The 26509-nt window shown below is 37.9% G+C and overlaps 2 protein-coding genes across 2 annotated transcripts; one reads left to right on the forward strand and one right to left on the reverse strand.

Annotated features, from left to right (window-relative positions):
• Positions 1–529: 529 nt before the first annotated feature.
• Positions 530–9081, reverse strand: LOC131017777 (ferruginol synthase-like). Its single transcript, XM_057946501.1, has 7 exons — positions 8708–9081; positions 7882–8081; positions 5705–6244; positions 3035–3185; positions 2157–2333; positions 1188–1330; positions 530–940 (listed from the first exon to the last, which is right to left on the reverse strand). Exons 1-7 carry the CDS (start codon positions 8976–8978, stop codon positions 830–832), a joined length of 1593 nt encoding a protein of 530 aa, XP_057802484.1. The 5' UTR covers positions 8979–9081; the 3' UTR covers positions 530–829.
• Positions 9082–25529: 16448 nt separating this feature from the next.
• Positions 25530–26476, forward strand: LOC131017785 (uncharacterized). The gene is made up of 2 exons (XM_057946513.1): positions 25530–25850; positions 25955–26476. The coding sequence occupies exons 1-2, from the start codon at positions 25538–25540 to the stop codon at positions 25984–25986; spliced, it is 345 nt and encodes a 114-aa protein (XP_057802496.1). The 5' UTR covers positions 25530–25537; the 3' UTR covers positions 25987–26476.
• The last annotated feature ends 33 nt before the right edge of the window (positions 26477–26509 follow it).

Here is a 26509-nt window from a genome sequence, read left to right on the forward strand (position 1 = left end):
TAATATTAAGAACTATAGGGAGTAAAATGGGGGTTATGTATACAATCACCCCTATATGTGCCTATATTGACTTGAAGAGTCCAATAGTTTGGAGATGTGTTCACAGCAGCAGTCCACATACATGAAAAATATCTGCTAATACATGAGAAATAGATTTTGCATATTACTATAGGATAATTAACAAACCACGTTTTAACTTTGCACTTTCTCATCAAAATGTTTATTTTTTCTCCTTAACAGTTTGCCATTTAAACTTTCACATTTAAACATCACAGATGTATACTTTTGAAAATTAGCCTTAACACATAAAAATAAATTAACTCATTACTTATTAAAATAAAATTTTAAAATATTTCAAGGCCCTTCATAATATATATCATTTGAGGTAATTTTATTTAACTCATCACTTTTAAAGGACATGATTTAAAAAAATCCTAATAATGAGAAATCAATTATATATCTTATAAATCATGAAAAATAGCATACCTTACCGGGTATCAAAACATTTAAATAATTCTATGAAACCGAATGCAAAAGGAGAAGTTACTTTTTGAGATCACGACTTTATGAAGGCGTTGTTTGCATATTTACAAAGCATTATAGCTCTCATGCGAGAGAAAAAAACAGAAAACACAAATACAATTCCACAACAGGGAAGAAAACAATGTCTAAAATGGTCCAGCGCTTCAAAAACTAATTACAATATTACACCTTGGAAGACAGGCGCTAGAGCCACATCAAAAACTTACCAAGAACAATCATCTAAATGAGGCCCCCAAATCGTGATCTCTCATTCGCTGAAAACTCGCGAGAAAAACAGCTTTCTTCTTCAGTCGACGTTCCTTTTAACGAAAACTATCTGCGGACTTGGAAGAAGCTGGAGAATGCAGTTATTCATCTTTGGTTTTGGGTTGCTTTCAGATCCTTGCTGGGGTCTTAACTGCAGTGACGGAGTCAAATAAGAGTGAACAATTTAATAAGCTATCAAATTGTAAGACACCATTTACTTTGAGTGATAGGACGGGTAGATAAAAATAACTGATGGATTGATTAACTTTTAGCTTGTGCGACCATCTTATCCTTCAAGTACTCAATCTTATGTTTTATCAATCTATCGTATTACTCAAAGTAAACGACCCCTTTAGGTCCAGGATAAGAAGCGTCAGATCTGAATCAGATATTCAAACCTCGTAATGTTCAATCAATGCAGCAAACAATGATGAAATTCCAAGGACGGCAAGCTCTTGTCCGAGACATGCACGTGTGCCAGATCCGAAAGGGAGAAATGCTTCGAATTCATTTAGCTCTTTCATAACAGAGGAAGTATGTTCTGCATCCAACAAAATACAGAAGAGACGCAGAAGAAATCAGAACAATGTAAATCTAGCACAGAAAATTCAGACTACGAGTAGAATGGAAATTAAATATTGGAAATAATCAGACATAATTAAGGTGCACTGTTCCGTGCTATTGGGATATAAAAGGCTAGAATCATGAGCCAGCTATCAAGCTTACGCTTAAGGCTGATTGTCTTGATTGCTTGTTTAAGACATAAGTCTACTATCTACATTAAGACACCACAAATTCAATCGCTATCGTGCTCACTAAATACTATAATAGCATTCTGGTGATGCAGAATCAATGAGCATTATCAACTTCGTTCAAGCTTATCTGTATATCATCCTCTTGCCAAAAGAGCTGTCTAAAATTGGAGGGGTAGTAACCATATATTATTAAATGTCTTTTGTTGAGAATGATCAATAGAGTACAAATAGTAAATTTCCATTTTACTCTGGGATAATTATGGACTGCCAAGTCAAAACACAAGAATCAATTCCAATAAGAACTATAAAAAAATGTTTACAATTTCAATTCAGACATTAATTAGTGTTACTGAGCTAATGGCAAACAAAACTAGTTTTATTTTCATTTAATGAAAGAAGATTGTCAATGTGTGAGAATTGGTGGTTTTGAGGGTGATCGTCATATATAACACAGTCATTTATCCTCAGAAGTGCAGGGTAGTACAATTAAGATCTCATGTAAAATCCAACTCAGAACTAAAGAAATATCATAAATGCCAAAAACCTATTATTCTGAATCAATCTCGGATTTGACTCCCACTTATGAAGGGGCTTAAACTATAATTGTATTACCTGTCAAATGATCTTTTTGGTCAAAGAGACATCTACCATCAGTACTCGACAGAAATCGGCATGGATTAAATTTCACAGCATCACTCCCCCAGTTTGAACAATTCGTTTGAACCAGTTGAATGGGTACAACAATAATAGCACCAGCAGGTATCACCGTACCATCTTTGAGTTTCAAATCTTCAAAAAAAGCACCAAAACAAATAAAAATTTAGCCACTATATCTGAAGGAGAAATATTAAACAAACAAATTCTTCAAGAAAATTGACACTTCTAATGAAGCTGAAAGCTGTTACACAAAAGCATATAGATATCCTCGACTGCTACTTAAGCAAGATTCAAGATTATACCATAATCCAACCGCCCACAAAGATTGAGTGCTGAATAAAAGCGGTGTAACAACATGGAAACAAAGATTCTTCTGTCATTTTCTTTTTTAATACAACTAGATTTTGTTTCTTTTGTGGTTAGGCGTGTTGTTTCATCATAAATGAAGTTGTTTATGTAGTAAATATTACAGTACATGCCATATTCCTTGCCAAGCAAGCAAACCTAAATGCAATTGCAGTAAACCAGTATATTGATAGAGGATAGAATAAAGGTGTTGGCAAAGAGAAGAATAATGATAGAATAGAAACGAGAACTCCTCAATGAGGCCTACAGAGATAGCTGTCCCCAAAAAATGTATTTTCCATAATGACTCAAACATAACACATGAACCTTACTTAAAAGGAAAATATACTGAAACAGCACATAGATAAAGCTTTCTTCACTAATAGATTTGCATACTGCATAATATAAGTTCTTTACTTACACTAAGAATCTGAGTATAAATGAACCTATAGGCAAATTTTTATCATTACAAGGAAAAACATAATTACCGTGTCGGAGAGAACATCTTTGCAACAGAGGTCCAGCTGGATGTAGACGGGCTGATTCATATACAACTGCCAAGAGATTGGGTGTCATATCAAAATTCAGTTCATCTAGTCTTCTCCCCGTTTTTCGGGCAATAACTATCTCCGAGTGGATCTATCAAAAATACATCATTAATCAAAGGCATTATCACTGATATGGAAAAGAAAATAGCATGGGAATTCAATCATCATGGAAGAGAAAAAAAAAAAAAAAAAAGAGTATAGAAATTCAGACTGCGTTTTTGTAGTATAGCATCCTAGGCCTTGCCTTCAAGATAAAGGTATAGAAGCTCAAAGGAGAACTCTTAAGCAATACAATGATACAAGTCAGCTGTTCATAAGAGATAAATTATTTTATTAGATGCTATTTAATTTATTTAAAGTATAAGTTTTATTTATTTTTAGGTTCTTTTTGGGCCAATCTCGTATTGGACTGACTCCAAGCCTGTAAGGTTAGCATTTGAATATTAAAATTGTCATTAATTAAGGTCAGGAAGATCAAATTTAGAGTTAGTGGTGTCTTGCTAGGCCTGAAACTTTTTTGTGAGAAAAGCAGTGTTGGGTCCTGGGGAACTCTTTCATATTTATTTTCATTCAGACCAGATTCATAATTTATCTCATTACTAATACTATTTTGATACCCTTGACTCTATCAATTGCTCTGACCTACAGCTCTTTCTGTAGAATCCCACAATGTAAACTGAGATGGAACAGGCAAGACACTGAGATAGAGAAGGGGGTAAACTCAATTTTGGCAGACTTCCCAAATTTAAGAGCTGAAAATCCAAATTCAAAGCCTCGAGAAGATGGCAATGCAACTGCTTCAAGATAAACTATGGTGCCTCTCGTTGTTGCAAGCTATGTTCGCCTCACTGAGCGCAGTTCTTTTCGCAGCGCAATCAACTGAAGAAAGCCTATTCACTGCACCCGAGATTCTCAGCAGTAGGGATGGCAGTGGATCTTGGACCCGGTCCAGATCCGTGGATCCAGATCCGTAAAATGGATCTCAATTTTTTGGACCCGACGGATCTGGATCTCAGTTTTGAAAACGGATCTGGATCTGGATCTTAAAATTTTAGATCCGGATCCGGCCCAAATCCGACCCGTGGATCCGTTTTATTTTATATATATTTTTTATATTTTATATTTAGTTTACTAATAATATTAACTAAATTAAAAATAGTAAATAAATTATATTCAAAAGAATAAAAACTAAAAGTAATTAGATAAAAATATTTTGTGTTATATTTTTCATGATGAAAATTAGATGTTATTGATTTTGTGAATTTTTTTTAATTTAATTTAGTTCCCCATCGTTTAGGACACAGCAATGACATCCTCAAACAACATTGAGAGGAACCTAGCACTTTCACCTTCAGTGGCAAAATCGAGGACCTGATGTTCCTCCTCTGTGAATAAATTTGAGTTTCCCAACTTTCAGTGGGGCATCCGAAATATTGTTTTTCATTTGAATAGCCATGGAGGGGGCCATTCCCTACTGGTTTCGATGGGCGTGGTGTTGTCTACTACAAATAACTGGGCAATGCCTCCTAAACTCTTGGACCCATATGCAGATAACTACATGTCCAAGCTTTTGAAGCCCTAGACAATGCCACACACTATCTCAGAGGAAAACTATGTCAATACTTTTGTATCAGGAACTCAGGATAGGCTACATGTGATTTCCTCTGGCTCAAGATTGTTTCTTAATGGATTGTGGGGGGACATTGTGGTCATACAACTAGCCTACAAAATTGGCATTAGAGCTGGGCAAAGAAATTTTCCGGAATTCCTTGTTTATCGTACTTCAAGCAAGATTCATATTTTAAGGCTCTATACTATTTTGATACTCTTGACTCAATCATACACAATCCCCTCTACACTTAAAGAATCTTCAGAAAATCTTAACATATTAGGTACACAGAACTTGAATTTCAGTTAGCAAAGAAACCAATTTAGGTGCCAGGACAGATGTCTGCACATTAAGAGCCAAGAAAAAGGTATCTGAGTACATGATTAAGCTTTAAACAAATATAAGAGGATATTTAATTAAAGATAAACTTATTGATATTGAATTTCCTCTCATTAGTTTAGTAAGTACGATATTAACCAGATAAATTATAATATAGGCTTCAGTGATTCCACAACAAAGAAAGATAAAAGCATATGTATATTGTTGTACTTGACATTCAAAATAAATTAATGCAAGAGTACTTTGATCTAAAATTTATAGAAGTGATATTACGTAGCAAGGCTATACCTTCAAAGTTGTACTAAAGAAACCGAATGGCAGGCTTAACCAAGAGATAGCATCAGGTAAATTGAAACTAGTGACAAAGACAAACAAGCATGAGATCATTCTAGCCTCAACTAAACGTCACAAAAACAGCTATAGGAGTACACACATGCTAAAAGAAGAATCTACAATACCACTGGTACACTTGTTATATTCATAAGAGATTGAAATCCTGAGGTATTATTTTGTATGTAAATGAATATGTAAGACCTTCATAAGAAAGCAATTGCATAAGAGAAACATACTAGCATGGAAAAAACATCCTAGGACATCATGCCGTCATAATGGATTTTTTATTTGTAAAACTGATATCAATATGACACTAGATGATGAGGTACCTTATCCTGTATGTCTGCATGTGTCACAAGCCTTGTCAAGATATTAGAAATAAGAGCAGCCATAGTCAGAGACCCATGGACCATCAGACTTATTATTTCCCCACATGGCTCATGTTCCGTGTGATCATGGGCATCAAACTCCCATAAAAATCGTGACTTGCAGTTTTGTCTGCATTCTGTTATAAGCTCCTGCATTAAGCACTTCAACTTAGCACAAGAATCCTGGTAACTCCAAAAACCCCTTTTCCAGAAAGGAGTGACACCATAAGATGCCCAAAAGCATGCATCTTTAGCTATCTTCACTAACAGCTCCTTGAAGAAAGTAGCCTTAGGCCAAGCCAAAAACACATCTCCAAATATTGTCGCTCCGAGGATGGTATAAGCTAGATAAAAAGAAATTGTTTCAGAGTCCACAGCTCCATTGGGCCTTGCACTTTGAGCATTTTCTATGACATGAACCAATATCTGTTCAGGAATTGAACTAGCTCTCTCAAGCAATACACCAAGTTTCATTTCTAATGCATTCCGTTGATGTTCAACCTACAGCAAAAGAAGGGGTGAAAAGTTCAAACTTCAAAACCTTTGGTGTTACTTTAAAAGTGCAGGCTTTTGTTTTCACCATACAAAACATATCTGTCGAGTAAGCTTCTAAGACTAAATATAATTACAGGGGAACAGACTATTGAAGGATCAAACAGGGAGAATTATAAGGCATTCAGAAACTCACTTGTATTAACATGTATATCATCTAAAATTTAATTCACAAAATATGGAACAAGGTAAGACTGTTTGTTGCCACTTGGAATGCATCCAAGTCACAGAAAAAGCATACAGCACTTTTCCCCTTCTTGCATGAGTGTTTATATAAAGAATTCCAAAGTGAAGATACAATAGTCGTAGGAACCTCTTGGATTAGGTGAGAGCCTTAGCTGGTCCGAAAATTAAAATGTGTGAGATGATCTAGTAAAGGATCATTTCACTAAAAGATATGGTAACTCGCAAGCTATAAAATGCCACTTTACTTTACTATGAAAAACAACAAGTGTCATTTTGTTCCAAATATTAACCTTCACCTTGAACCTTTCAGATAATAGTTGCACGTCACCATTAATGATCAATGTAGCTATTCTACATGCTGTCGAGCTTAATAATTGCCAGCATAATGTCTAAAGGATATAGAACATTCAAGAACAAGCTAAATCATAAACTAACTGTATTACCCATCACTAGTTTTGTGAAGTCGTTGCAGTATGATATGAGGCAACTAGTTTTAGTTTATTTTTAAAAGATCACCGAGTTGGTATGTACAAATGGTAAGTGCTTACATGTACAAGATGTAGAGACTATGATTGGTTAGAAGCGAAGTTTGGGTGGATTAAAACAACCATACACAGACCTAAGAAATAACTATAGAGGCAACTGTGGTTAGAGCGTTCATGCCCACTCTTCACAGGGAACTTTGAATGATGTCTCAAAATGAGAAAGCTATAGTCTCTTCCAGCACCCAAAGATTCTTTGTAATATTGAAAAGCAGAGTTTAACATAAGAGGTTGATGATGGAACCTAATTCAAGGCTCTCTCACCCCCAGGCTCCTCTTTCCCCCTCGGGAGGCGTTGGGTGTGAGTGATAAGGCATGATTGAAATTGATAAAATAATCCACCTTAATCAAGTGTTTAGTTTGCATGATTTGGCCCGTGATTGATAACTCGGCCCACATCTAATCACCCAAATGAGTGATTGTTTATCACCCCAAAGTTGGGTGGATTATTTAATCACTCCTCCAATCCTATCAATCTTATCTATCTCATCCACCAAACCAAACACCTCCTCAATCAATTAACCAGAATGTTTCACTTGTTAAGTCAAGAATAATTCCCACTCTTGATGTTAATGATATAAGGTCTTCCGCAAGTAAGAATGTGAACTTCGCTATGATCTTTTACTTATCAAAGATTCAGACTAGTGTAGTATGTCACTTCTCACTTTTTTGACAAACTCACCCAGCTGACATATTCAATCAAATCGGGCTTGTAAAATTCTGGGATCCATGTTATATCACATGAGTCAAGATTATTAAAACTTAATCTTTGCAATAAATGAACATAATTCAATTTAAAAAGAGAGTTAGTTTAACTACTGGGGGAAGGGGGGAATGAACATTATGGAGATAGCAAACCTTCTCAAATGAGGAGATAAATAGGCTAGATTTCCCAAATGCTAGACGAAAGGCCCTCCCTGTCAAAGGCAACTTATCCTCAGCCTTCAAAAGTACCTCTTTTATAAGATCCATTTCCTCTATCGAGACCAAGAGTTGTGTAGCACCTAGCCAAATTTTCACAACACCTCCATATTTCTTATGCATCTTGTGAAGAACATCTGAATATCAGAAGCAAACATGTAGTCCATCATAAGAAAGCGCTCTTCATGCGTGACATCTAAAAAAAATTACACTAATACAATGAAAAACAAGAAACGATACAATGCATATGCAAACAGTAAACAGCCCCACAAAAGTTTCCAAAGAGTGGTTGCCTAAATTATGACACAATTACACCTCGGGTAGAGATTATAATATTTTATGCAATAACTTAAGTCCCTCTTGAAAAAACTTAATTCCACCTGTAAGCTATTCAGGGTTACAAAAGGGACAACACCCTATGCTGTACCACATATATTTTTATCTGCAACTCTAGACTCAATTGTCCAGTCCCACTTCCCAAATGCATGGAAATTACAAGTAGCAAAAAATCCAGATCTAAAAAGAATAACACAAGGACCTAGATAATACATCGATCTGCTTATGATATACAAGCACAAGAATTTGAAGGTTCCCACTTATGAATGAGAAAGTATCAAACAAAATCCTCCAAAACTATCTAATAGTTTAGTTCACATCTTATATTCAAAATCCCCCAAAACAACCATAGCATGCTAGAAAAGCACCCAAAAATATAAATTAGTAGTAATAACAATAAGAAGGGATAAAGGAAGAAGTGGCAAACCAGTGAGATTGGAGCTGGAAACGAGGCGGCCGTGGCCGTAGAAGGAAGGGCAAGGTGGGCCGGGTAGGAGGCGGGCCTTGCGCCATAACTGGAATATGTTGGCTAATTTTCCAAGCAAAAAGGAGGTTACACCTATGAGTGATAGCCAAAGGAAGGCATTGATCTCCCGTTCAAGGCAGGAAGCCATACTTCCCCAGCATCGGTCACACGCTTGCGAGAGAGAGAGAGGAGCAAGTGATTGGGGATTTTGACATTGTGCCCACCCAGCCATCAGCCATGTGATTTTAGTTGACTGTTCCTCTCAATTGTCATCTTTCTAGATTAGTCAATTTTCCAAAAACATTTACTCCCTTCGAATAATGTCGTATTTGAACACGTCATCTTAAATACAGTTCACTCTTTTTATAAGCAGCTAAATTAGACCGGTTTCAGAAATACCATGCACTCGGTTCTTTATTGTGCCCTGTTTTAGGGTTGTATTATTTCTTTGTTAATTGTTTTACTTTTGAAACTTGTGCGCGGCTTGCATCAACCCACGTTTATAGAACCACATTCAATTGTTTAGTTGTTGCAGGGATGATACAGCATCTCAATTGTTAATTGTTTTCGGTTCGATTTTTGCTAATTAAATTAAATTAAATTTATATTTAATTTTTAAAAAATCGAACAAATTTAATTAACTAAATAAACTAAATCGAAAAATCAAAATTTTTAGAAGAGTTAAGGTGCAAATACACCCTTACTGTAGACACTCCTAGAGCGTATACCCCCATACTGGACATTGGATCAAATAAGCCCCCTATGTTCCAAATCGGGGCAATTAAACCCTTCCCCAAACGGCGTTACACGATCGTTACTTATTTATTTTTTAATTTTTTATTATCATTCTTTCCCTCTATCTCTCTCTTTGTCTTTCTCCCCAACTCCGTCTGTTACCACTCGCCGGTGACAATGGCCGCAGCAATAGCGGCGTTGCCGTCGTGCTACCATGTCCCCCTCCTCCATTGTGTTCGCCAAAAAATCAATTGAGGATGAATAAATGATAACGTGTTGGGTGTAGAAAGAAGGTCGTCTACATTTTTTTCATTGGATGGAACCGACAGAGACAAAACTCACTGGTACGGCCGATTTATTCTCGAACGTAGAAGAGTAACAATGTGTTTCATTTTGTGGTTTGAGAACTTCCATTGAAACTCCGATATCAAGGTTGTTATGTAAGGGCTTTCGTAGGAAGCGATTTATATTAGGCATATTTGTGAAAAGAAGAAGATGTGTGTCGAATCCGTCGACTAGATTTTAATTACTCAAAGTCTTTGCCCAAAGTACTACGTAGGATCCAGTAGCATTGGACGGAAGGTTCGGGGCTAAAGACGGCACAACAGATGGACGCAGTAGTGTAGGCGCTTGATCGTGGCAGAAGGTGATGGCATCCATGAAGAGCTTGATAGGGTTAAACCTCTACCCTATCCACAAGGATTTGAATATCCAATATTAGGCCTCAAGATACAGATGAATTGTGAGGATAAAAGACTCTTTACTCCAGCTGACTCTCTATGGCTAGGTCTTCTTAAACCCAAATCGCGCCTATAAATATCTGAAAGTTTCTTTCCTGATGGTACCATTCATTGACCATATTCTGTTGTGCTGCATGTAAATTGAGAGATTGTGAAGGAAATAAAACTCGCATGTGTGTAGGCATAAGTATTTAATTTTATGTTTATGTTTTGTGCGTCACTTTTGACCGTAAGTACTCTTTTAATTCAGTAAATTTTCTTTCCAGTTAAGTACGTGTTAGGTCCCAAAAGGTCTGGAATAGGTGTATGGGGGAGGGGGGAAATACAACTATAGGCTATTTTTATCAAAAACAAACCAACACAACCTTTTAACAGTGAAAGAGTTAAGAAAAACTTAGGTTGATGGCTGATACTGAATTTCTCTTCAGTAAAGAGATATCAGTTAAGTCTAAGACTTTAACTGATATGCGTTAGGCTTCAGTCAGGTTTGTAAAAAAAATGAGTGTTATGAATCTTACTGACTATCCGAAGATTTATCAGTTAGACTAATAACACTGGCAGCGGAAAATTTTTCTTTTGAAATAGCCTTTGTTATTAAACACGTTGTCAAGATTTAGTTTCACTTTGCAGTTAATCAGTTTCACTTAACAAAGAGTTTGCACACAGATAAGAAAGTAAAGACTAAAAGCGAGAAACGACAAAGGGATTTTTACGTGGTTCGGAATCCAATTCCTACATCCACGGTCAGTTGATCACACTGACAAACACTCTGGGCTTGTGCTTACAGGTGCACAGCAAACCTTAACAACTGAAAATCTAATCTTCAGTACCAACACACTGGGTTGGATTTCTCGCTCACTCTTAGCTTCGCTGAGACAAAACTTTGTCTACCCTGCAACTGCTAAGATCTCTTGGAGTCAGAACATTGGTATGAACTCCTCTCGGCTCAAACACTCTTTTCGGTCAGTTGAAAGGAGGTTCGAAAACTTGCCAACTTGATCACAGAGAGCAAGCTCTCTGTAATCAGTAACTTAGGCTTTGGATATACAATATTTGCCTAAGGTCTAAAAGAATATATGTAATCAGTAGTGGACTGATTTTGGCTTTGGGATTCTCTTCTTCGATTCAAACTTTGGAAGACTTTGATTTGCTGAGTAGCGATTTCGGCAACGTTTCGAAGTGTTCCTCGAGCTCTATTTATAGGAGAGGTCTTGAATAGATCCGTTGGCGGAGAAGGTCTTCAAAAATTCATCTGCTGGAGAGAAATTCGAACTTTGCTGAGGCTTCAATCTTCGAGATTCCTTGTTTGGTGAGAAACGGCTACTCAGGTACAAGAAGTAGTACGTCTCTGAAAAGGTAATCACCAAAAAGGAATGCTCTGCAGAGAAATGACGATCCTCTGAATCTCTGCATTTAATGCGGCTGTACTTGGGAGTGTGTGGCTTTCTTTTAACTTTGGAGGTTCAGTCTGAGGAAGAATGTTAACTGATACTTGACTTTAGTATCAGTCCGCTAAATCCACGTGGCCTGCATTAATGAATCAGTCGTAACTGATCCTTTAGTTGAGAAACTCGATCAGTCAAACATCAGTGCTTGACTCTACCTTTAAACGCAACTTCAGTCGAGCTCTTCAGTCTTCAGTCCTCCGGTCTTCAGTCTTCAGTCTTCAGAACACTAGCTAAACTAGAAAAAAGAACTCCAACACTTGAGTTCGAAAAGTTCTAGTCTATTACAAAGAAAACCTAACGATTTGGTATCATCAAAACTAGGGCAATGATATTTCACTAAGTTCCCAACAGTATGTCTTATTTTATATCTTTTGTCTTGTTTATTTCATTTATGTCTAGCTAAGTTTATTAACCTGATTTGGGCAAGATTATTTAAGCTTAAACAGTTAAACTCGTGAGGTTTAATTAGTCTTGATAACTGCATGCATGTATTTCCGATACACTAGGTTTGATTCAATACAGTTTGGGCAACTTGATTAATTAACTGATCACTAATTGGTTGAGGAGTTTTGACCACAAGTAAGCTTTGGGCATAAGGCGAAATGAATTTCAATCGTCGAAGAGTACAACGGGTGTTGGAATCGCGATCCATGGCTTTTCCCATTCAAGAGGTTGAATTGGGTCTTTCTAAATCTTAATGTTTTCTGGGCATAACCCTTTCAAGCGAGAGGCCAACATAGGGAGGGTTTATGGGCAGAATAATTAAATCCATTAATTGAGGGCTTTAGCTTGCGTGATGCATGACAGTCGGGGCGCTACTGCTTTTGACCTATAACCAATTGATGTATGCATGTAGTGAATATGATTGCACCTATGACTGAGTGAAGTTCATGTTTAATAAGTCAATTCCAAGTTAGGTTTCATTTGTCTTTTGATCAAATCTCGTTTATGTGTCAGTTTAGTTTCCTTTATCATTTTACCCACAAGAGTAGTCATAGCGGGATACCCAAATCAACCCATTTTTAGTGACACCTTGACAAAAGAAGTTACAATCAGTTCCATGTGGATTTGACCTTCAGCTTACTGCTAACTAGTGCAGTTGTGGGCACATGGCTATTATTTGCAGGGAGCTAAACGACGGCTTCGTCAATGTGTATGCCTAGAATGCATTAACACCCAACAGATACAAATGGTCCAAGCATACTACCACCGCCCGCATCAGTTACACTATATAAAGTGGGAGATCTCCACACTTTTATCCGCCTATTGTTTATAACCCGATCTTGCCCAAAATATTAGCGGTCGATTAATATTCTGAGTTTGATCAAGTTATATTGGATTCAGACCTAATGCTTCGGGAACACACATACACAGTTGTTATGCCCACAACCTCATGGTTTTATTCACCCCATACCAAAATCGACTTTGCCCAAATTAAGAAGGAAAAATATCTAGACATGATAAAGTAAATAAAGGCAAAGAGAATAACATAATATAAAATACTTGTATTTAACTTTGAAGGTCAAAGTGGAAAGCGATCTTTGCCCAAAACTAACTTTGAGTTGAGCAAATAAAAACAAGATATCTGCAATGACTTTAGTCATTTTACTTGCACTAAAGTTCGTCTGATCAGACTATATTTCTTTGAACTCTAACATATCTGCAATGATAAGTGTGTGCCAAGAAGGTGGCCACCTTCTATGGTCACAGTCCTGCCGATACGCTAAACTAGCTCATGGTCAGACTGACCGATATGCTAAATTGGCTCACGGTTCCTTGTGTACACTAATAATGTATAACATCTGGATAGAACATGATCCAAATTCAATTAAAATAACTGCTGGTGCTAGATAGGTATCATACAGAACTACAACGTAATATAAACCTTGAATTTTATATAAGAAAGTCCACCTAATTGTGGTATGACGATACATGTAATTCTGAACTATTGTTTTACCCTCTTTCTTGTATCTGACCTTCAAGATAAAATTAGCTAACTAAATAAACAATGAGAAAATAATATGAACTTGATTTTGAAAGACTACTTATGTTGGTCTTAAGGTGATAGTTCTATTAGAAATTATGGTATAAAGACTAGCTACTATTTGGCAAATCTACCAACAAATACCAACAAATTGACTAAACAAATACTTAAACTGTGATAATCTTAACTCCAGCGTTAATCATAACTCTACTCACACTAATTTAATAAAAAATCATTAACTAAAATAATTCTACATATTTAGGCAATTTAATTAACCAATCTAATTATTAATTAATAATTAATAATCCTTAATACATAACTATCAGGCTAAAATTAAAATAACTTAGCCCACTTAAATAAATTAAGGGTCCAATAAAACAAATTAAGTCCATCATTTCATTAATTTACAACCAAGGGCCACTACAATTTTATTTAAACTAAGCCATCAAAAAATTAATAGGTCCACGAATTAACTTAAGCCCATCTAAATATACTACTCCCTCCATCCACAGAGAGTGTGTGGTAGAGTGGAGGGCACGAGTTTTAATAAAAAAATTAAAAAATGTAATTTTAGTGTTAAAGGGTAGTATTGGGGCCACCAAATTGTAAAAATAATAGGTGGGTTTGTAAATATTGAGTGTGAATAGGGTTTAAAGTATAAATGAACTTTCTAAAAAAATAAAACACACAATCTTTGTAGACGGACGAAAATAGTAATAAATCCACAATCTTTGTGGACGGAGGGAGTATTTTTCTTTTTGTTAGTAAAATAAAAGAATACAAAGCAAGAATCTTTCTTAAAACAAAAGGAAATCAAATTAATCTCTCTCTCCTTTTTTTTTTCCTCACGCAAACATGCTCTCTCTCTCTCTCTCTCTCTCTCTCTCTCTCTCTTTCTCTCTCTCTCTCTCTCTTCCTCTCTCTGCCGTTTCCCCCATCCCTTAATTCTTCGGCGAACATCGCCGATTCTCGCTGCTTTTAGCGTGGCAAGGTCGACGCCTCATCTTCTCTTTCATTCCATTCCCTAAAATCAGAAACCTTCAATTTCTGGGGGTTTTCTGCCTCTCTTTCCCCTCTGAATTTCACCTATTTGGTGAGTCCCGCTGCCGCCGCCGTCCTCGTCGCACCACCGCCCACTCTGTCTCAAGTAAACTTATGTCTCTCTCTGCCTCTTGATCTCCCTCTCTGCTTCTTGATCTCTCTCTGCCTCTCGATATCTTTCTCTGCCACTTGCTCGCGGTGGCCGTCGGCGCTGCCCTTGCTCTCCTCTCTCTCTCTATCTCGCTCTGCCTCCCACATTTCCCCTGCATTTCTTACTCCTCCAATCTCCCTCTCTCTCTCTCTCTCTCTCCGCTATTGGCGGCCACCACGGACCGTCGTGGCGCGGACAGCACCAGCGCTCACCGCCGCCAGTCGCGCCTCCACCGCAGTGGCTCGCAACTGCTACGGTCATCCCCTTTCCTCTTGGAGCGAATAGATCGGGTTGCTTATATATTAGCTTTACCACCAAGTTTTGGAAATATTTGAATGTCATTAATTAAATCAAAAATAGAATAAAATTTTAGCAATTGATTAACAAAAAGAAAAGTCACTACAGTAGGCGAAATGAATTCACTAAAGTAGTCAAATTTTGGAGGTAAAAACAACTTTTAACTCATTAAAAAATTCATTAGAGTATAATGATGTGATCAATTGTTTGGGGGAAACTTGAACTACACCTAACCCTCTAAAACATCAATAAATAGAGCCATTAAGGTAGATTCTGCAGTTTAGAACCAAATAGCAATAAATTCTAGAGAGAACAAGCATAGCATATACAATTGTAGGCCTAAATTGATGAATGATTCCATAAATAATGTGACATAGTGGCTTCTCCAACACAACAGCCACTGTAGGCTTGATTGTAGGGCAAAAAAAGAGGTTTCCCAACTGTTCCACATGGATTTGAGGACTATATAGAGGATTTGGAAGGCAACAATAGCACAAGTGGCTTTGGGAGTACATGTTTAGGTGAAATCAATAAGGAAATGGTCAACACACAAAGATAAATGGATAATTGATGTGGAGAAAGTCAAAAAATTATTTATGCTAGAGAGATCATCACAAAGGACATGTCAGGTAACCTTGGTGTTAGTAAATCATTTATTCATATGTGGGTGAAACAGAATAAGCTTAAACATCATACCAATACTATCAAACCATTTTTGGTCCCTCAAAATAGGTTGTGTAGATTAAGTTGGAGCCTTAGTCAGCTTAGTTTAATTAAGTGAGGGTGGATTCATCAAGTTTCAGGCAATGTACAATCCTATACAAATAGATGAGAAGTGGTTTTACTTAACCAAAATCAAGGATAGATACTACCTTATGCCACATGAGATTGAGCCATATAGTGGATGCAAATCAAAGTGATACACTCTCAAAATTATGTTCATGTGTCCTGTTTCAAGACCAATAATAGATGTAGAGAGAAATATCATCTTTGATGAAAAGTTTGGTATATATATTTCCATTTGCCATAAAGGAACCAACTCAAAGGAATTCAAAAATAGAGCCAATTGCACCATGAAAGTGAGACCAATTCTAACAATCACAAAATCAATCATAAAGGTTTGCCTAATCAACCAGGTATGATAATTTGAATCATATATGCTATCAGAATCATTTGCAGATTCATCATTTAGTTATACCAAACCCCATATTAAAGCCATAGTTTGTAGTAGTTGCAAAAGCTGATGGATTTAACATCCAAGTAATCTGCCAACCTGGTAATTCTCGTGACACCAATGTCAATGATCTTGGCTTTTTTAGAGCCATACAAACACTCAAAGATCATAAGCTAGCCACAAATGTTGAAGAGTTACTACAAAATATCAAAGATGCATATGAAGAGTACCCACCAGAGAAGCTAAACAATGTGTTTTTTACTATGCAAAGATGCTACCATGAGATAATGAAAGTTAAGGCGGGGCAACAACTACAAAATTTCTCACATGACCAAGAAAAAAGTGGCAAGGCTTGGAATTCTACCAGGATGCAATGAAGCTGCAAATAAGCTTGTAAGGGACAACCTAGAGTTCCTAAACTTGCAAGAAAGTGAACATGATGCATTCTAAAATCTGGACCAACTAGTTGAGGGCCTGCAGTCTGCAGCATATGGGAATCACTGATAATGGATTATGTGTTCTTTTCTTGGCTCAAGTTTACAGGGACAATCACTGTGAATCATGTTTTTGAGGTGTTTATAGTGTAAACTCTCTTTTTTGTGGCTATTTTAGTAACAAATGTCTCGGTATTATCCTTTTGCATCATTGACTTCATGTGTGGGTCATATTTTACACTTTAAGTATTCAAAATCAACCTCCAAAACTAGGGAAATGATCACCTAGTGGTGGCATCATGAAGACAACATCTCATGTTCTATCATAACCCTTCATGTAATAGATACAAACTACAACCCCTCAGACAAATTTCATCAAGCTTGTCATCACAGCGAGCATCAACAGTTAAGTGCAATATCACATTCTTTCACAAAATCAAGTGCAATATCACATCTTTTTCACAAATCACAACCACAACCAATTAAAAGTGTATAATCATATTCTGTATGAAGGCCATCAATAGAGACACAAAACAAGGTGTAGTATCTTGTTTAATATCAGAGCCATCAATAGGATCACAAAATGGCATCAAAGAGGCATCAAGTTCAAGAATTCTCAACAAAACATCACAAAATTTTCAATAATATTCAGCCGAACAAAATCACAAAATGACATCACCAGCCAACCCACTCACATGCAAATCAATTTGAGTAAAAATAAGAACACAATCACCTTATTAGATGAAAGATAATTGATTAGAAAATAACATCCTTAGGGTCTGCAGATACCAGATTATGTCTGCTTTGATTTTCTCTCGTCTCACATATGACGAGGCTTCCACATCAACGATGATGGCGCCGCTGGCCAACCATGGTTCATAGCCAACATAGGGCATTACAAATTCAGAGATCCCAACCCACCCTGTGTACATTTAGGTCTTGTAGATGGCAAATTCAGAGATCCTCAATTCAGATAGAGAATGAAAAGTCTCTGGTTTTGAGAGAGAAACACTCTCCGGTTCATATTCCATGGCCGTCAATGGTATTTTCGGCACCTTCACTTCAGATTCAACGACAAATTCACAGATCTCCATCAAATCAGGAGTAGTCATCTTCGATTCAGAGAGAGAGGTAAGCTTATCTGGTCCAGATGATAGAAAATTGTCCACTCTATATTCCACAGTCGTGATACTATTTACAGCACAATCTTCTTTGAATTAGTGTTCCCATGAATAATTTGAAATCTGAGATAAGTGACTTGTAGTTTCGGCCGATATATCTGAGTAGAAGATAGATCACTTTGGGAACCAAACGGAGGTAGTACAGATAGATCACCGACCAAAGAAGGGTTACATAGAGATTGTCTTTTCGCTTGTAGGCTTTGCTGGGCAGCGATAATTTCAGACCTTCACCGGACCCGTCCCCTTCCCCCACCCTGCCGCCGCCACTCCTCCACTCCCCCTACCTTGGTGCCAATAATTTCAGACCTTCGCCGATAATTACACAACTTCCCTCCTCTTCATCGCCTGCATCTCTCTCATCATCTATAGAATTTGGCTTTCTCGTAGGAAAAAACATATCTCGAATTTTCTCTCTCTAAACTCGCAGGTTCTGATTTGGCGTAGCAACCACCGATGGAGAGCTCCAAATTGAGCTCGAATTCATATTCCATTATGGGAAATTCTCGCCCCATTTCTGAGCTCGAAACTGAGCTCGAATTCTTGTGTTTGGACTAGGTTTGAACGGTTAGAGAAGTGGAGAGGGTGGTTGACGTTTGCGGCTGTGGGGCGTTTCGTCCTAACCAGAAGAGGCGGCCTCAACAAATGAGGTGTCGAGGTAGGGGGCTGGAGCGTTAGGGGTGACACGCACCCGTCGTGCGGTACGATCAAAATACATGTGTATGCCCTAGACGTACAGTACACGCTCCTATTGCTCGCAACCAAAGATCAGCCTTAGCAGCAAGTATAGGGTCGAATCCCATAGGGAGTGAGGAACACTTTTGTTCTCCGAAGATAAACTGAGGTGTCACAAGTCTCAATATGTATAACTTGCACAAGAACTTAAACAAAGATCAATAATAACAAGGGGGTAAGATTTTCGGTTAGGTCATAACTGTTGTCGATATTAGTATTGGTCATAGGCATACTGATGATCCATCCATGATCCATATAATCTCAAGGCGTGGCCCAAAGACATTGAGGCGTTTCAAGAGATCATACTTCACACTTAGGATGGTTGAGTCCATTATAATCACTTGGTCCGAAGATCACGGTTTTTCCTCGGTCACAAGGTTGTGCTTCACTCCTCCTTAGATAGTAGTCATACCCATTACTCACCATGTATGACCCTCACCAACCTTCTCTCCTGAGGTCCACGGTTCCGCACCTTCGGAAGGCGTACCATCATGGGCTATGCATTTTCGAAACTGTGTCCACCCAATCATGTGATACTCTTACGGATGCGTAGTGCTTCCCTCGATCGATAATCATAGCTTTATGCTTCGTCACAGTTGATGGATGGTCACTAGAGAAGCACAAGATCAAGGGAGGACAGTGTATCCCATCAATCCTTTCCTCGCCTTCCGGATCTACAACATCTTTTGTTGATGCTGCGAGCTACTCGGTCATGGGCATAATGGTTGTTACGCCCAAGTATGTTTGGCCTTTGCTTGACATGGACAGCCTTTTACCGAACGGAGATCACCCGTTAGGCCCCTACTATTCATGATTCGACACAGATCCATCCGGAACCACTAGACTCAACCGAAAGCACAAATGCCTCACGAATGTTTACATATTGACAACAGTTATTTCCACCCCTTAAACCTCAGCAAAAGAACTACTCACACATATTGAAATACATGAACACAAATTGAAATTAATTCATGATAATAAACACAATGCAAAGTAGAAATTGATAATCAACAAAGTACCTAGATCGAAATGCTCGAGACTATCGTCCTTGCAATTATAACTCCTAAAAGCGAATAAATGTTTTATAAACTAAAAGAAAAATGTAAATGAGATTGTTTCTGAGACTATCGTCCATGCCCCAAGTTACATTTGAGAGGTACTGCGCCTAGGCTCCATACTGGTAAACATGACATTGCAATCTGGCTGGTAATGCCCATTCCGACCACATTTCCTCTGTTTGCGCTCTACTGGACTGTTTCCCCATTACGACCCGATTTTCTCCCAGAACGACCTAAACTGACACAAACAAAGAGGAAAAATAGGGCCAAATGGCCCAAAAGTTGAAGACGCATCAAGGGGGCGGCGAGCGCCGGCTTGTGGTGGCGGCAGGCGATGGCGGACGGTGGGGAAGAGAAAATTAAGGTTTGGGAGTGGGGGAAGTTGAGGAAGATGATGATGTGATTTTTTTTTAATTTTTTAATTTTTTTTTCACATGTCGTAAATGTGCCACCGTGTCATTTTCGGTGTCGGCGTAAGAAAAAACCGATCACTAGACTAATTTGAGATGAAAATGAAACGTTATGGATTTAGAAGTTGATTTTTCAAATCTGGAGCAAAAACTAATTTCGGAAAAACGTTATGGATTTACAGGCAATTACCCCAATTTTTTATTATCATTTTTTAATTATTATTTTTATTTATCATTTGTTGTTAAAATTCAATATTTATTTTTAATTTTCAAAATGCATGTAAAATAATGATAAAATAGAAATAAAAATTATTACTAGACTAATTTGAGATGAAAATGAAACGTTATGGATTTAGAAGTTGATTTTTCAAATCTGGAGCAAAAACCAATTTCAGGAAAACGTTATGGATTTATAGGCAACTACCCCAATTTTTTATTATCATTTTTTAATTATTATTTTTATTTATCATTTGTTGTTAAAATTCAATATTTATTTTTAATTTAAAATAATGATAAAATAGAAATAAAAATTATTGTAATTTTTTTTAATTATTGTATTTTTTTAATTAATGTAATGTTAAATTTTAATTTAATTGAAAAGTACATTAAAAATAAAGATAAAATGAAAAAGAAAATTTTAAGAGCATGAGTGTTGAGACTTGAGAGCCTCACTGTGGGAAATGGGCTCACAAATGGTGTGGACCATTTAAGAGCCTTTAAGGGGAACTCAATTGCAGTTGCTCTTAGTGGCAAATGGTAGTAAATACAGGAAAGAAGGGAGACTGTAAATGTACAAAAAGCAAAGTAGAACTGTATTTGGTGGACAAATATTTATAGGCAAGTAGGACTTTATTTCGTGGACGAAGGGAGTACAATTTTTTTTTTCGGGTTTTCAATTTGTTCTTTTTTTGTTTTTGTTGGATAATTCTAATCTTTGGTTTGTTTTAATACTATAATTGTCAGTTAATTCAGTTTAATTTATTCAATTTATTTGGTTTGATTTAATTTTTAAAAAATCAAATATAAATTCGATATGATTCGACTTTAACAAAAAACGAACCGAAAATCAAATGCACGCACATACTCCTATTTCTTTTACGCATCAATTTTTTCTCCTTCCATTCCCCCCCCCACACACGATTTCTTTTTTGCTTTTTCGTAATTACTTCATCCATTAAAATCTGTACTACTTCGTGTAAAAGTAAGTGAGAGTTGACATTCTGATTTAGATCTTCTTGGCCACCCCCTCCTTCACCCCACTCCCCCCCACCCCCACATGCAAGTAAGTTACTTAGAGCATCCAAATCCGCTGAGTAATGAGCTTACTCAACGGAGTAGGGGATCATTTATGAGTAAGCTGCCTGCATTAGGGAGACTCATCAACTTACTCATATCCATTAGTTTTGATTTTTGTATTTTATTTTATTTAATTTTAATTGCACCAACTTAAATAACACAATTACTTCAAATTAAAATTGCATTAATTTAAATTACATAAAATTGAAATTACATATAATTGAAAAAAAAACATAGCTTAAATAACTATTCAAGCCCTAAAAGTCCGAAACATGCCCAAACGTGCACGTGCTCGATCAAATTATGTTGGACCTTGGCATGTATCTGCCTATCTCGGAGAATTGCATCTCTTTGCACGTATTCCTCGAAGCTAGGCGGGGTTGATCGAATACTCTCCGACGAGTCACTACTAGACGCCCATGTCCCGAGTCGTTGGGGTTGTGGTTGGGCGAAAAATTTGTTGGATTTGTATACTGAAAGCAAGAACTTTATGCTTGTATACAATGATTCCTGTTATTCACTATTTTTATCTCCTATCTGATTGTGTTCATGATTGCATATGTATGTTCTTTATCTCTGTATAAGTAGATTATATGGCGTGTTGTAGATCACAGAAGACCATATAATTGGAATAACCTTAAGAGATATAATATGATCACAGCCGAAATAACTCTAGGACAAGTTATTGGTTTAGGCTGCAGTATAGATGGAAGTAGTTTGTCTTGGCTACTTGTCTATACTGGTACGTCATTACGTATTGATAGGACCACAGTTTGAGATGTATTCTTCTATCTGACTTAAGTGAAGAATCAAGATCTCGGTGACTTATAAATCTTAATACTAATAAGTATTCAGATATATATATTAACTCGTATATCACTTTGACTTACTATGGGTGAAAGTTATATACTAACTCGAGTACTCTGTATCTTGGGTGATAGCGGTTAATATAAGATATTTGATTATCTGTATTAGTACCCGTATCTGGTATAGGATAATGACATCCCCTTAAGGAGCTCAATAAGGTTTATTACGCTAAACCCTGCAGGTTGATTAAGTTCAGGCGTAATAATAAAGATTGAGTGGTACTGCTTAAGGAATTATTAAGAGATTAATTAATTTAAGCTGTCAGAGCTCTAATTAATTAATGGATGTCGGATATTTTAAATACGGAGATTTAATAAGTCTAAATACAAGCCCCGACTCATCACCGGCAATAAAGAGGTAAGTCAGTATCGGTTCTCTAGTGGAATGAACTGATATTTATAAATTAATTATGGTCTGGGTTGACCATGGATAAATTAATTTATTTGAGGCCCATCTTTATTCCTTGTATCTGGTCCCTGGGCTGGCCCAATGTCTCCTAGCCCTAGAAGAGCCAGAAATCGTCCCTCACAAGAAAGGAGCGCCCCATACGTATTTAATTATCTATTAAATACAGCTGTCAGCTCTCAGGAAAATACACTGACAAAAATTAGGGTTTTTGAGAGCAGAGGGGGCGCAGGAAACGTGAGTGACATTCTGTCTTGGGAATTTCCATAGCTCGTTGTCCATCCAACGTTGGGAATTGAGCGGGATACAGTCGAGAAGATCAGAGCTGGAGTCTGAATCATTTGACACGATCATCAATCATCTGTGCATCCGATTCTCAAGTAAGTTTTCCTAACACCTGTGTGCAGCTGTTAAATTCATAGGAGCATGTTAGGAATTAATCGTTGTATCTTGAATTAATAATAATCCAAGAAACGATCATCGGGCAATCGAGTATTAATTCAATTTAATATTCCTTCAATTGGTATCAGAGCCCAGGATTAATTTCTTGGCTCTATTATTAATTTGTGTACGATTAATAATGAGCGTTGTTTTTAACTGCTGTTGTTCTTCGTGGCTTGTTGATTCGTGGGATACGTCGGTTTGACGTTGTAATTATTTTTCCACCACGAGAAAATCCGTGGTTAGATTAGATTTTCGAATTGTATTCGTTTTTCTGTTGTAAGCAGCGGGCTGGGCGAGGGCTGGAAGCAGCGGGCAGGGGCGGTGCACGCCCGGGGCTGCGCCTGCGCACTCTGCGCGCTGCGCGCCCGGCGGGCGGCACGCTGCCGCTGCTGCCGCTGCTGTTGCCGCACGCTGGAGCCGCTGCTGTCGCCATTCGTTGCTGCTGCCGGGGACGCCAAGCCGAGTCAGGCGAGAGCTGCTGCCGACCGTTGACGCTGCTGGAGGTGCCGGACCGTGCAGACGAAGGGTGCGGCGATAGGCGGAAATCGCGGCGCTGCAACGCTGGTGTCGGGTGGAGGCTCACCGGAGCAGCAGCGATGGCTGACGATGTCGCCAGCAGGAGAGCAGTTGGTAGGCGACGACGCCTGAGATCGACCGGATTGTATGCAGCGCCGCTCTGGCGGCGCGAAACCCTAGCAATGGAAGGTGCAGGTCGCGGGTCAGAAGGGTGAAGAACCGGATCCGAGGCGCGGATCCGGGTACTGTTCGCGGGTAGGGTCTGTTGACTCCGGGTTCTGGGCCTTTGACCGCGAGTTTGGGCCCAAACAAGGGCTGGATCAGTATTTTGAGCCTGTTTAGGCGGTTTTTGGGCTTTTTATTGTTCTTTTTATTTATTTTAATTTTTCTTTAAAATAGAATAGATGTTGGGTTTCCACGAATGGGTCACGAAGAATTTTAATTCTTTAATTATGTTCTTTGCATGTCGTGGTTGTTAATCCCTTATGCTCTTTACCTGCTTTTGCCCGTCTTTGTTTGTTAATATTTGTTTATTAATTGCGCTTAGACGAGCATGATAGTAGGTTTGCCGTTTTCTTAAGCATGTTTTAGAATTCTGCGAGCATGATTTACATGTTGCGTTCTAGAGAAGCATGTTTAGGTTTATGTGCTTGAGCATGAACAAACCTTTTGAAAGAAAAAAAGACTAAGCAGTTTAATAATTTTTATAGTAATTAAAAATTATTTTAGACCTCCACATGCGGTCTCTAGACAAAGTGATTAGCAATATGAGTAACGGTCCACCCCACGTGGCTTACTTCATATCTGTTTCTCATAAGTTTGTCAGAAGAGGTTTCTATAAAAATATTTAAACCATTGAAGTAGTGGGAGTTATGCAGTAACGGTCCACCCCACGTGGCTTACTTGTATAATTTTCATAAGTACTTTGGAGAATGGTATTAAATAAGATTACCAAGAAAATTAAATTGAAAGCGACATGGTCCGCGTGAGTATGTTAATTTCGAGAATTTAATTTTCAAGGTTAAAATATGGTTATTGCTTAGATATCATATCAAGTACAATGTACAACTTCCCCACGAAGTCCCTTCTTGATGATGATATGGTCTAGTTAAGGTGCCAACTATTAATTTCCTTTGTCAAAAGGTTAAGTTGACATGGATGGAAATTAAATGACTAGGTGAATAGTCTGGTTGAGGAGTTCGTGTGTAACTGTCCACCCCACGTGGCTTACACATGGGATTCTTTGAGCCGTTGGAGGTTTCATTAATATTGTTTTATCAAAAGGTTACAATATTATTGTTACGAATTATATGCTTTTCATGTTCTTACATGTTTATTTGTTTACTTTCAGATATGTCTATGTCTCCGATAGTTAATATTCTAGCAAACAATCCTCTCACCGGTCCTAATTATACCGAATGGAAACGCCATATTATGTACATACTTGACGCTGATGAGCACAGTTTTGTGCTTACCACTCCACGTCCCGCGGCCTTAACTGATGGGTCGACTGATGCGGAACGAGAGGCGCATAAAAGGTGGCACAAGTCAAATAATATGGCCAAGTGCTATATTATGATGACTATGTCACAAAATTTGCAACTCCAGCATCAAGGCATGGACGATGCAGCGACCATCATGTTAAATCTCTCTGAGGTTTATGGGGAATCTGAAAGATCTGCTCGCTTTAACATCATGAGAGAAATCTTAGGATGTGTTATGAGCGAGGGCAGTTCTGTGCACGATCATGTCATGCATATGACAAATCTGTTTGACAGGCTTGATATGCTAGGAGGGGGTATCGAAGGCGAAGCCAAGGTCGATATCATCCTCAACTCTCTCCCCAAATCTTTTGAGAATTTCCGTCTCAATGTCGTTATGAGCAAGGTCAACTATACTCTTAATGAGTTATTGAATGCTCTAGTTGCGGCAGAGGGAGTCATGGGCTCGCGTAAAGGGAAAGAGGTCCTTGTTGCTGCCAAGGGATCTACTTCTTCGTCGAAAGGCGGGAAAAAGAAGTGGAAAGGTCCAAAGGGCAAGCATGACAATGAAGCTAGTGGGAGCGGTAAAGCCAAAGCAGATGGCCCTACTGGCGGTGTGAAGAAGCCGACCGAAAAGGGGAAGTGCTTCAAGTGTGGCAAGGTTGGGCATTGGAAGAAAGATTGTCCAGTGCTCAAGGCAAAGGGACAAGGTACGTCACAAGTTTTAGTAACTGAAACATGTTTAGCTTCGTTTTCTACTCATTCGTGGGTAGTGGATACGGGGGCAACTGACCATGTTTGTTACACCTTGCAGGGCTTCAAGCCAACAAGGGAACTGGCAAGTGATGAGATCACCATCTCCATGGGCAATGCGTCGAAGGTCGCAGCTGTTGCTATTGGAGATTTATCTTTATGTTTTGGTGATGACATTTTAGTTTTGAGAGACATTTTATATGTGCCGGAGTTTCGGCGGAACATAATTTCTGTTTCAAAATTGTTTTTGAATGGATATTCTGTTGTTTTTGATAGAGGTGTTTCTATCATGAGAGATAACAAGACTATTTGTTCTGGAATTTTGAACAATTCTCTCTATACTATTACATGTCCAATTAACAACTCTGTCCATGTTGCATCTACATCACAAATCCTTCCAAATCCGAATAAGAGGAAGTATTATTCTCATGAACAATATACACATGCATGGCACCTAAGGTTAGGCCACATCAATCTAAATAGGATCCAAAGGCTCGTTTCAAATGGAGTCTTGAAAGACTTTCAAGCTGTTCCATTTAGAACCTGCGAATCCTGTATAGAGGGAAAGATGACGGCAAGGCCTTTCAAGGCCAAGGGGAATAGGGCCTCGCATGTG

The sequence above is a fragment of the Salvia miltiorrhiza genome, chromosome 1, assembly GCF_028751815.1.
Source record: "Salvia miltiorrhiza cultivar Shanhuang (shh) chromosome 1, IMPLAD_Smil_shh, whole genome shotgun sequence".
Lineage (NCBI taxonomy): Eukaryota > Viridiplantae > Streptophyta > Magnoliopsida > Lamiales > Lamiaceae > Salvia > Salvia miltiorrhiza.

Coding starts and splice junctions, on each gene's coding strand:
- LOC131017777 (XM_057946501.1), bottom strand. CDS start 8,978: ATGGCTGGGTGGGCACAATGTCAAAATCCCCAATCACTTGCTCCTCTC. Junction 2,334..3,034: donor AAGATGTTCTCTCCGACACG/GTAATTATGTTT, acceptor CTTTTTTTGAAG/ATTTGAAACTCAAAGATGGT. Junction 1,331..2,156: donor CCAAAAAGATCATTTGACAG/GTAATACAATTA, acceptor TGTTGGATGCAG/AACATACTTCCTCTGTTATG.
- LOC131017785 (XM_057946513.1), top strand. CDS start 25,538: ATGAGCAAGGTCAACTATACTCTTAATGAGTTATTGAATGCTCTAGTT. Junction 25,851..25,954: donor GCTCAAGGCAAAGGGACAAG/GTACGTCACAAG, acceptor TACACCTTGCAG/GGCTTCAAGCCAACAAGGGA.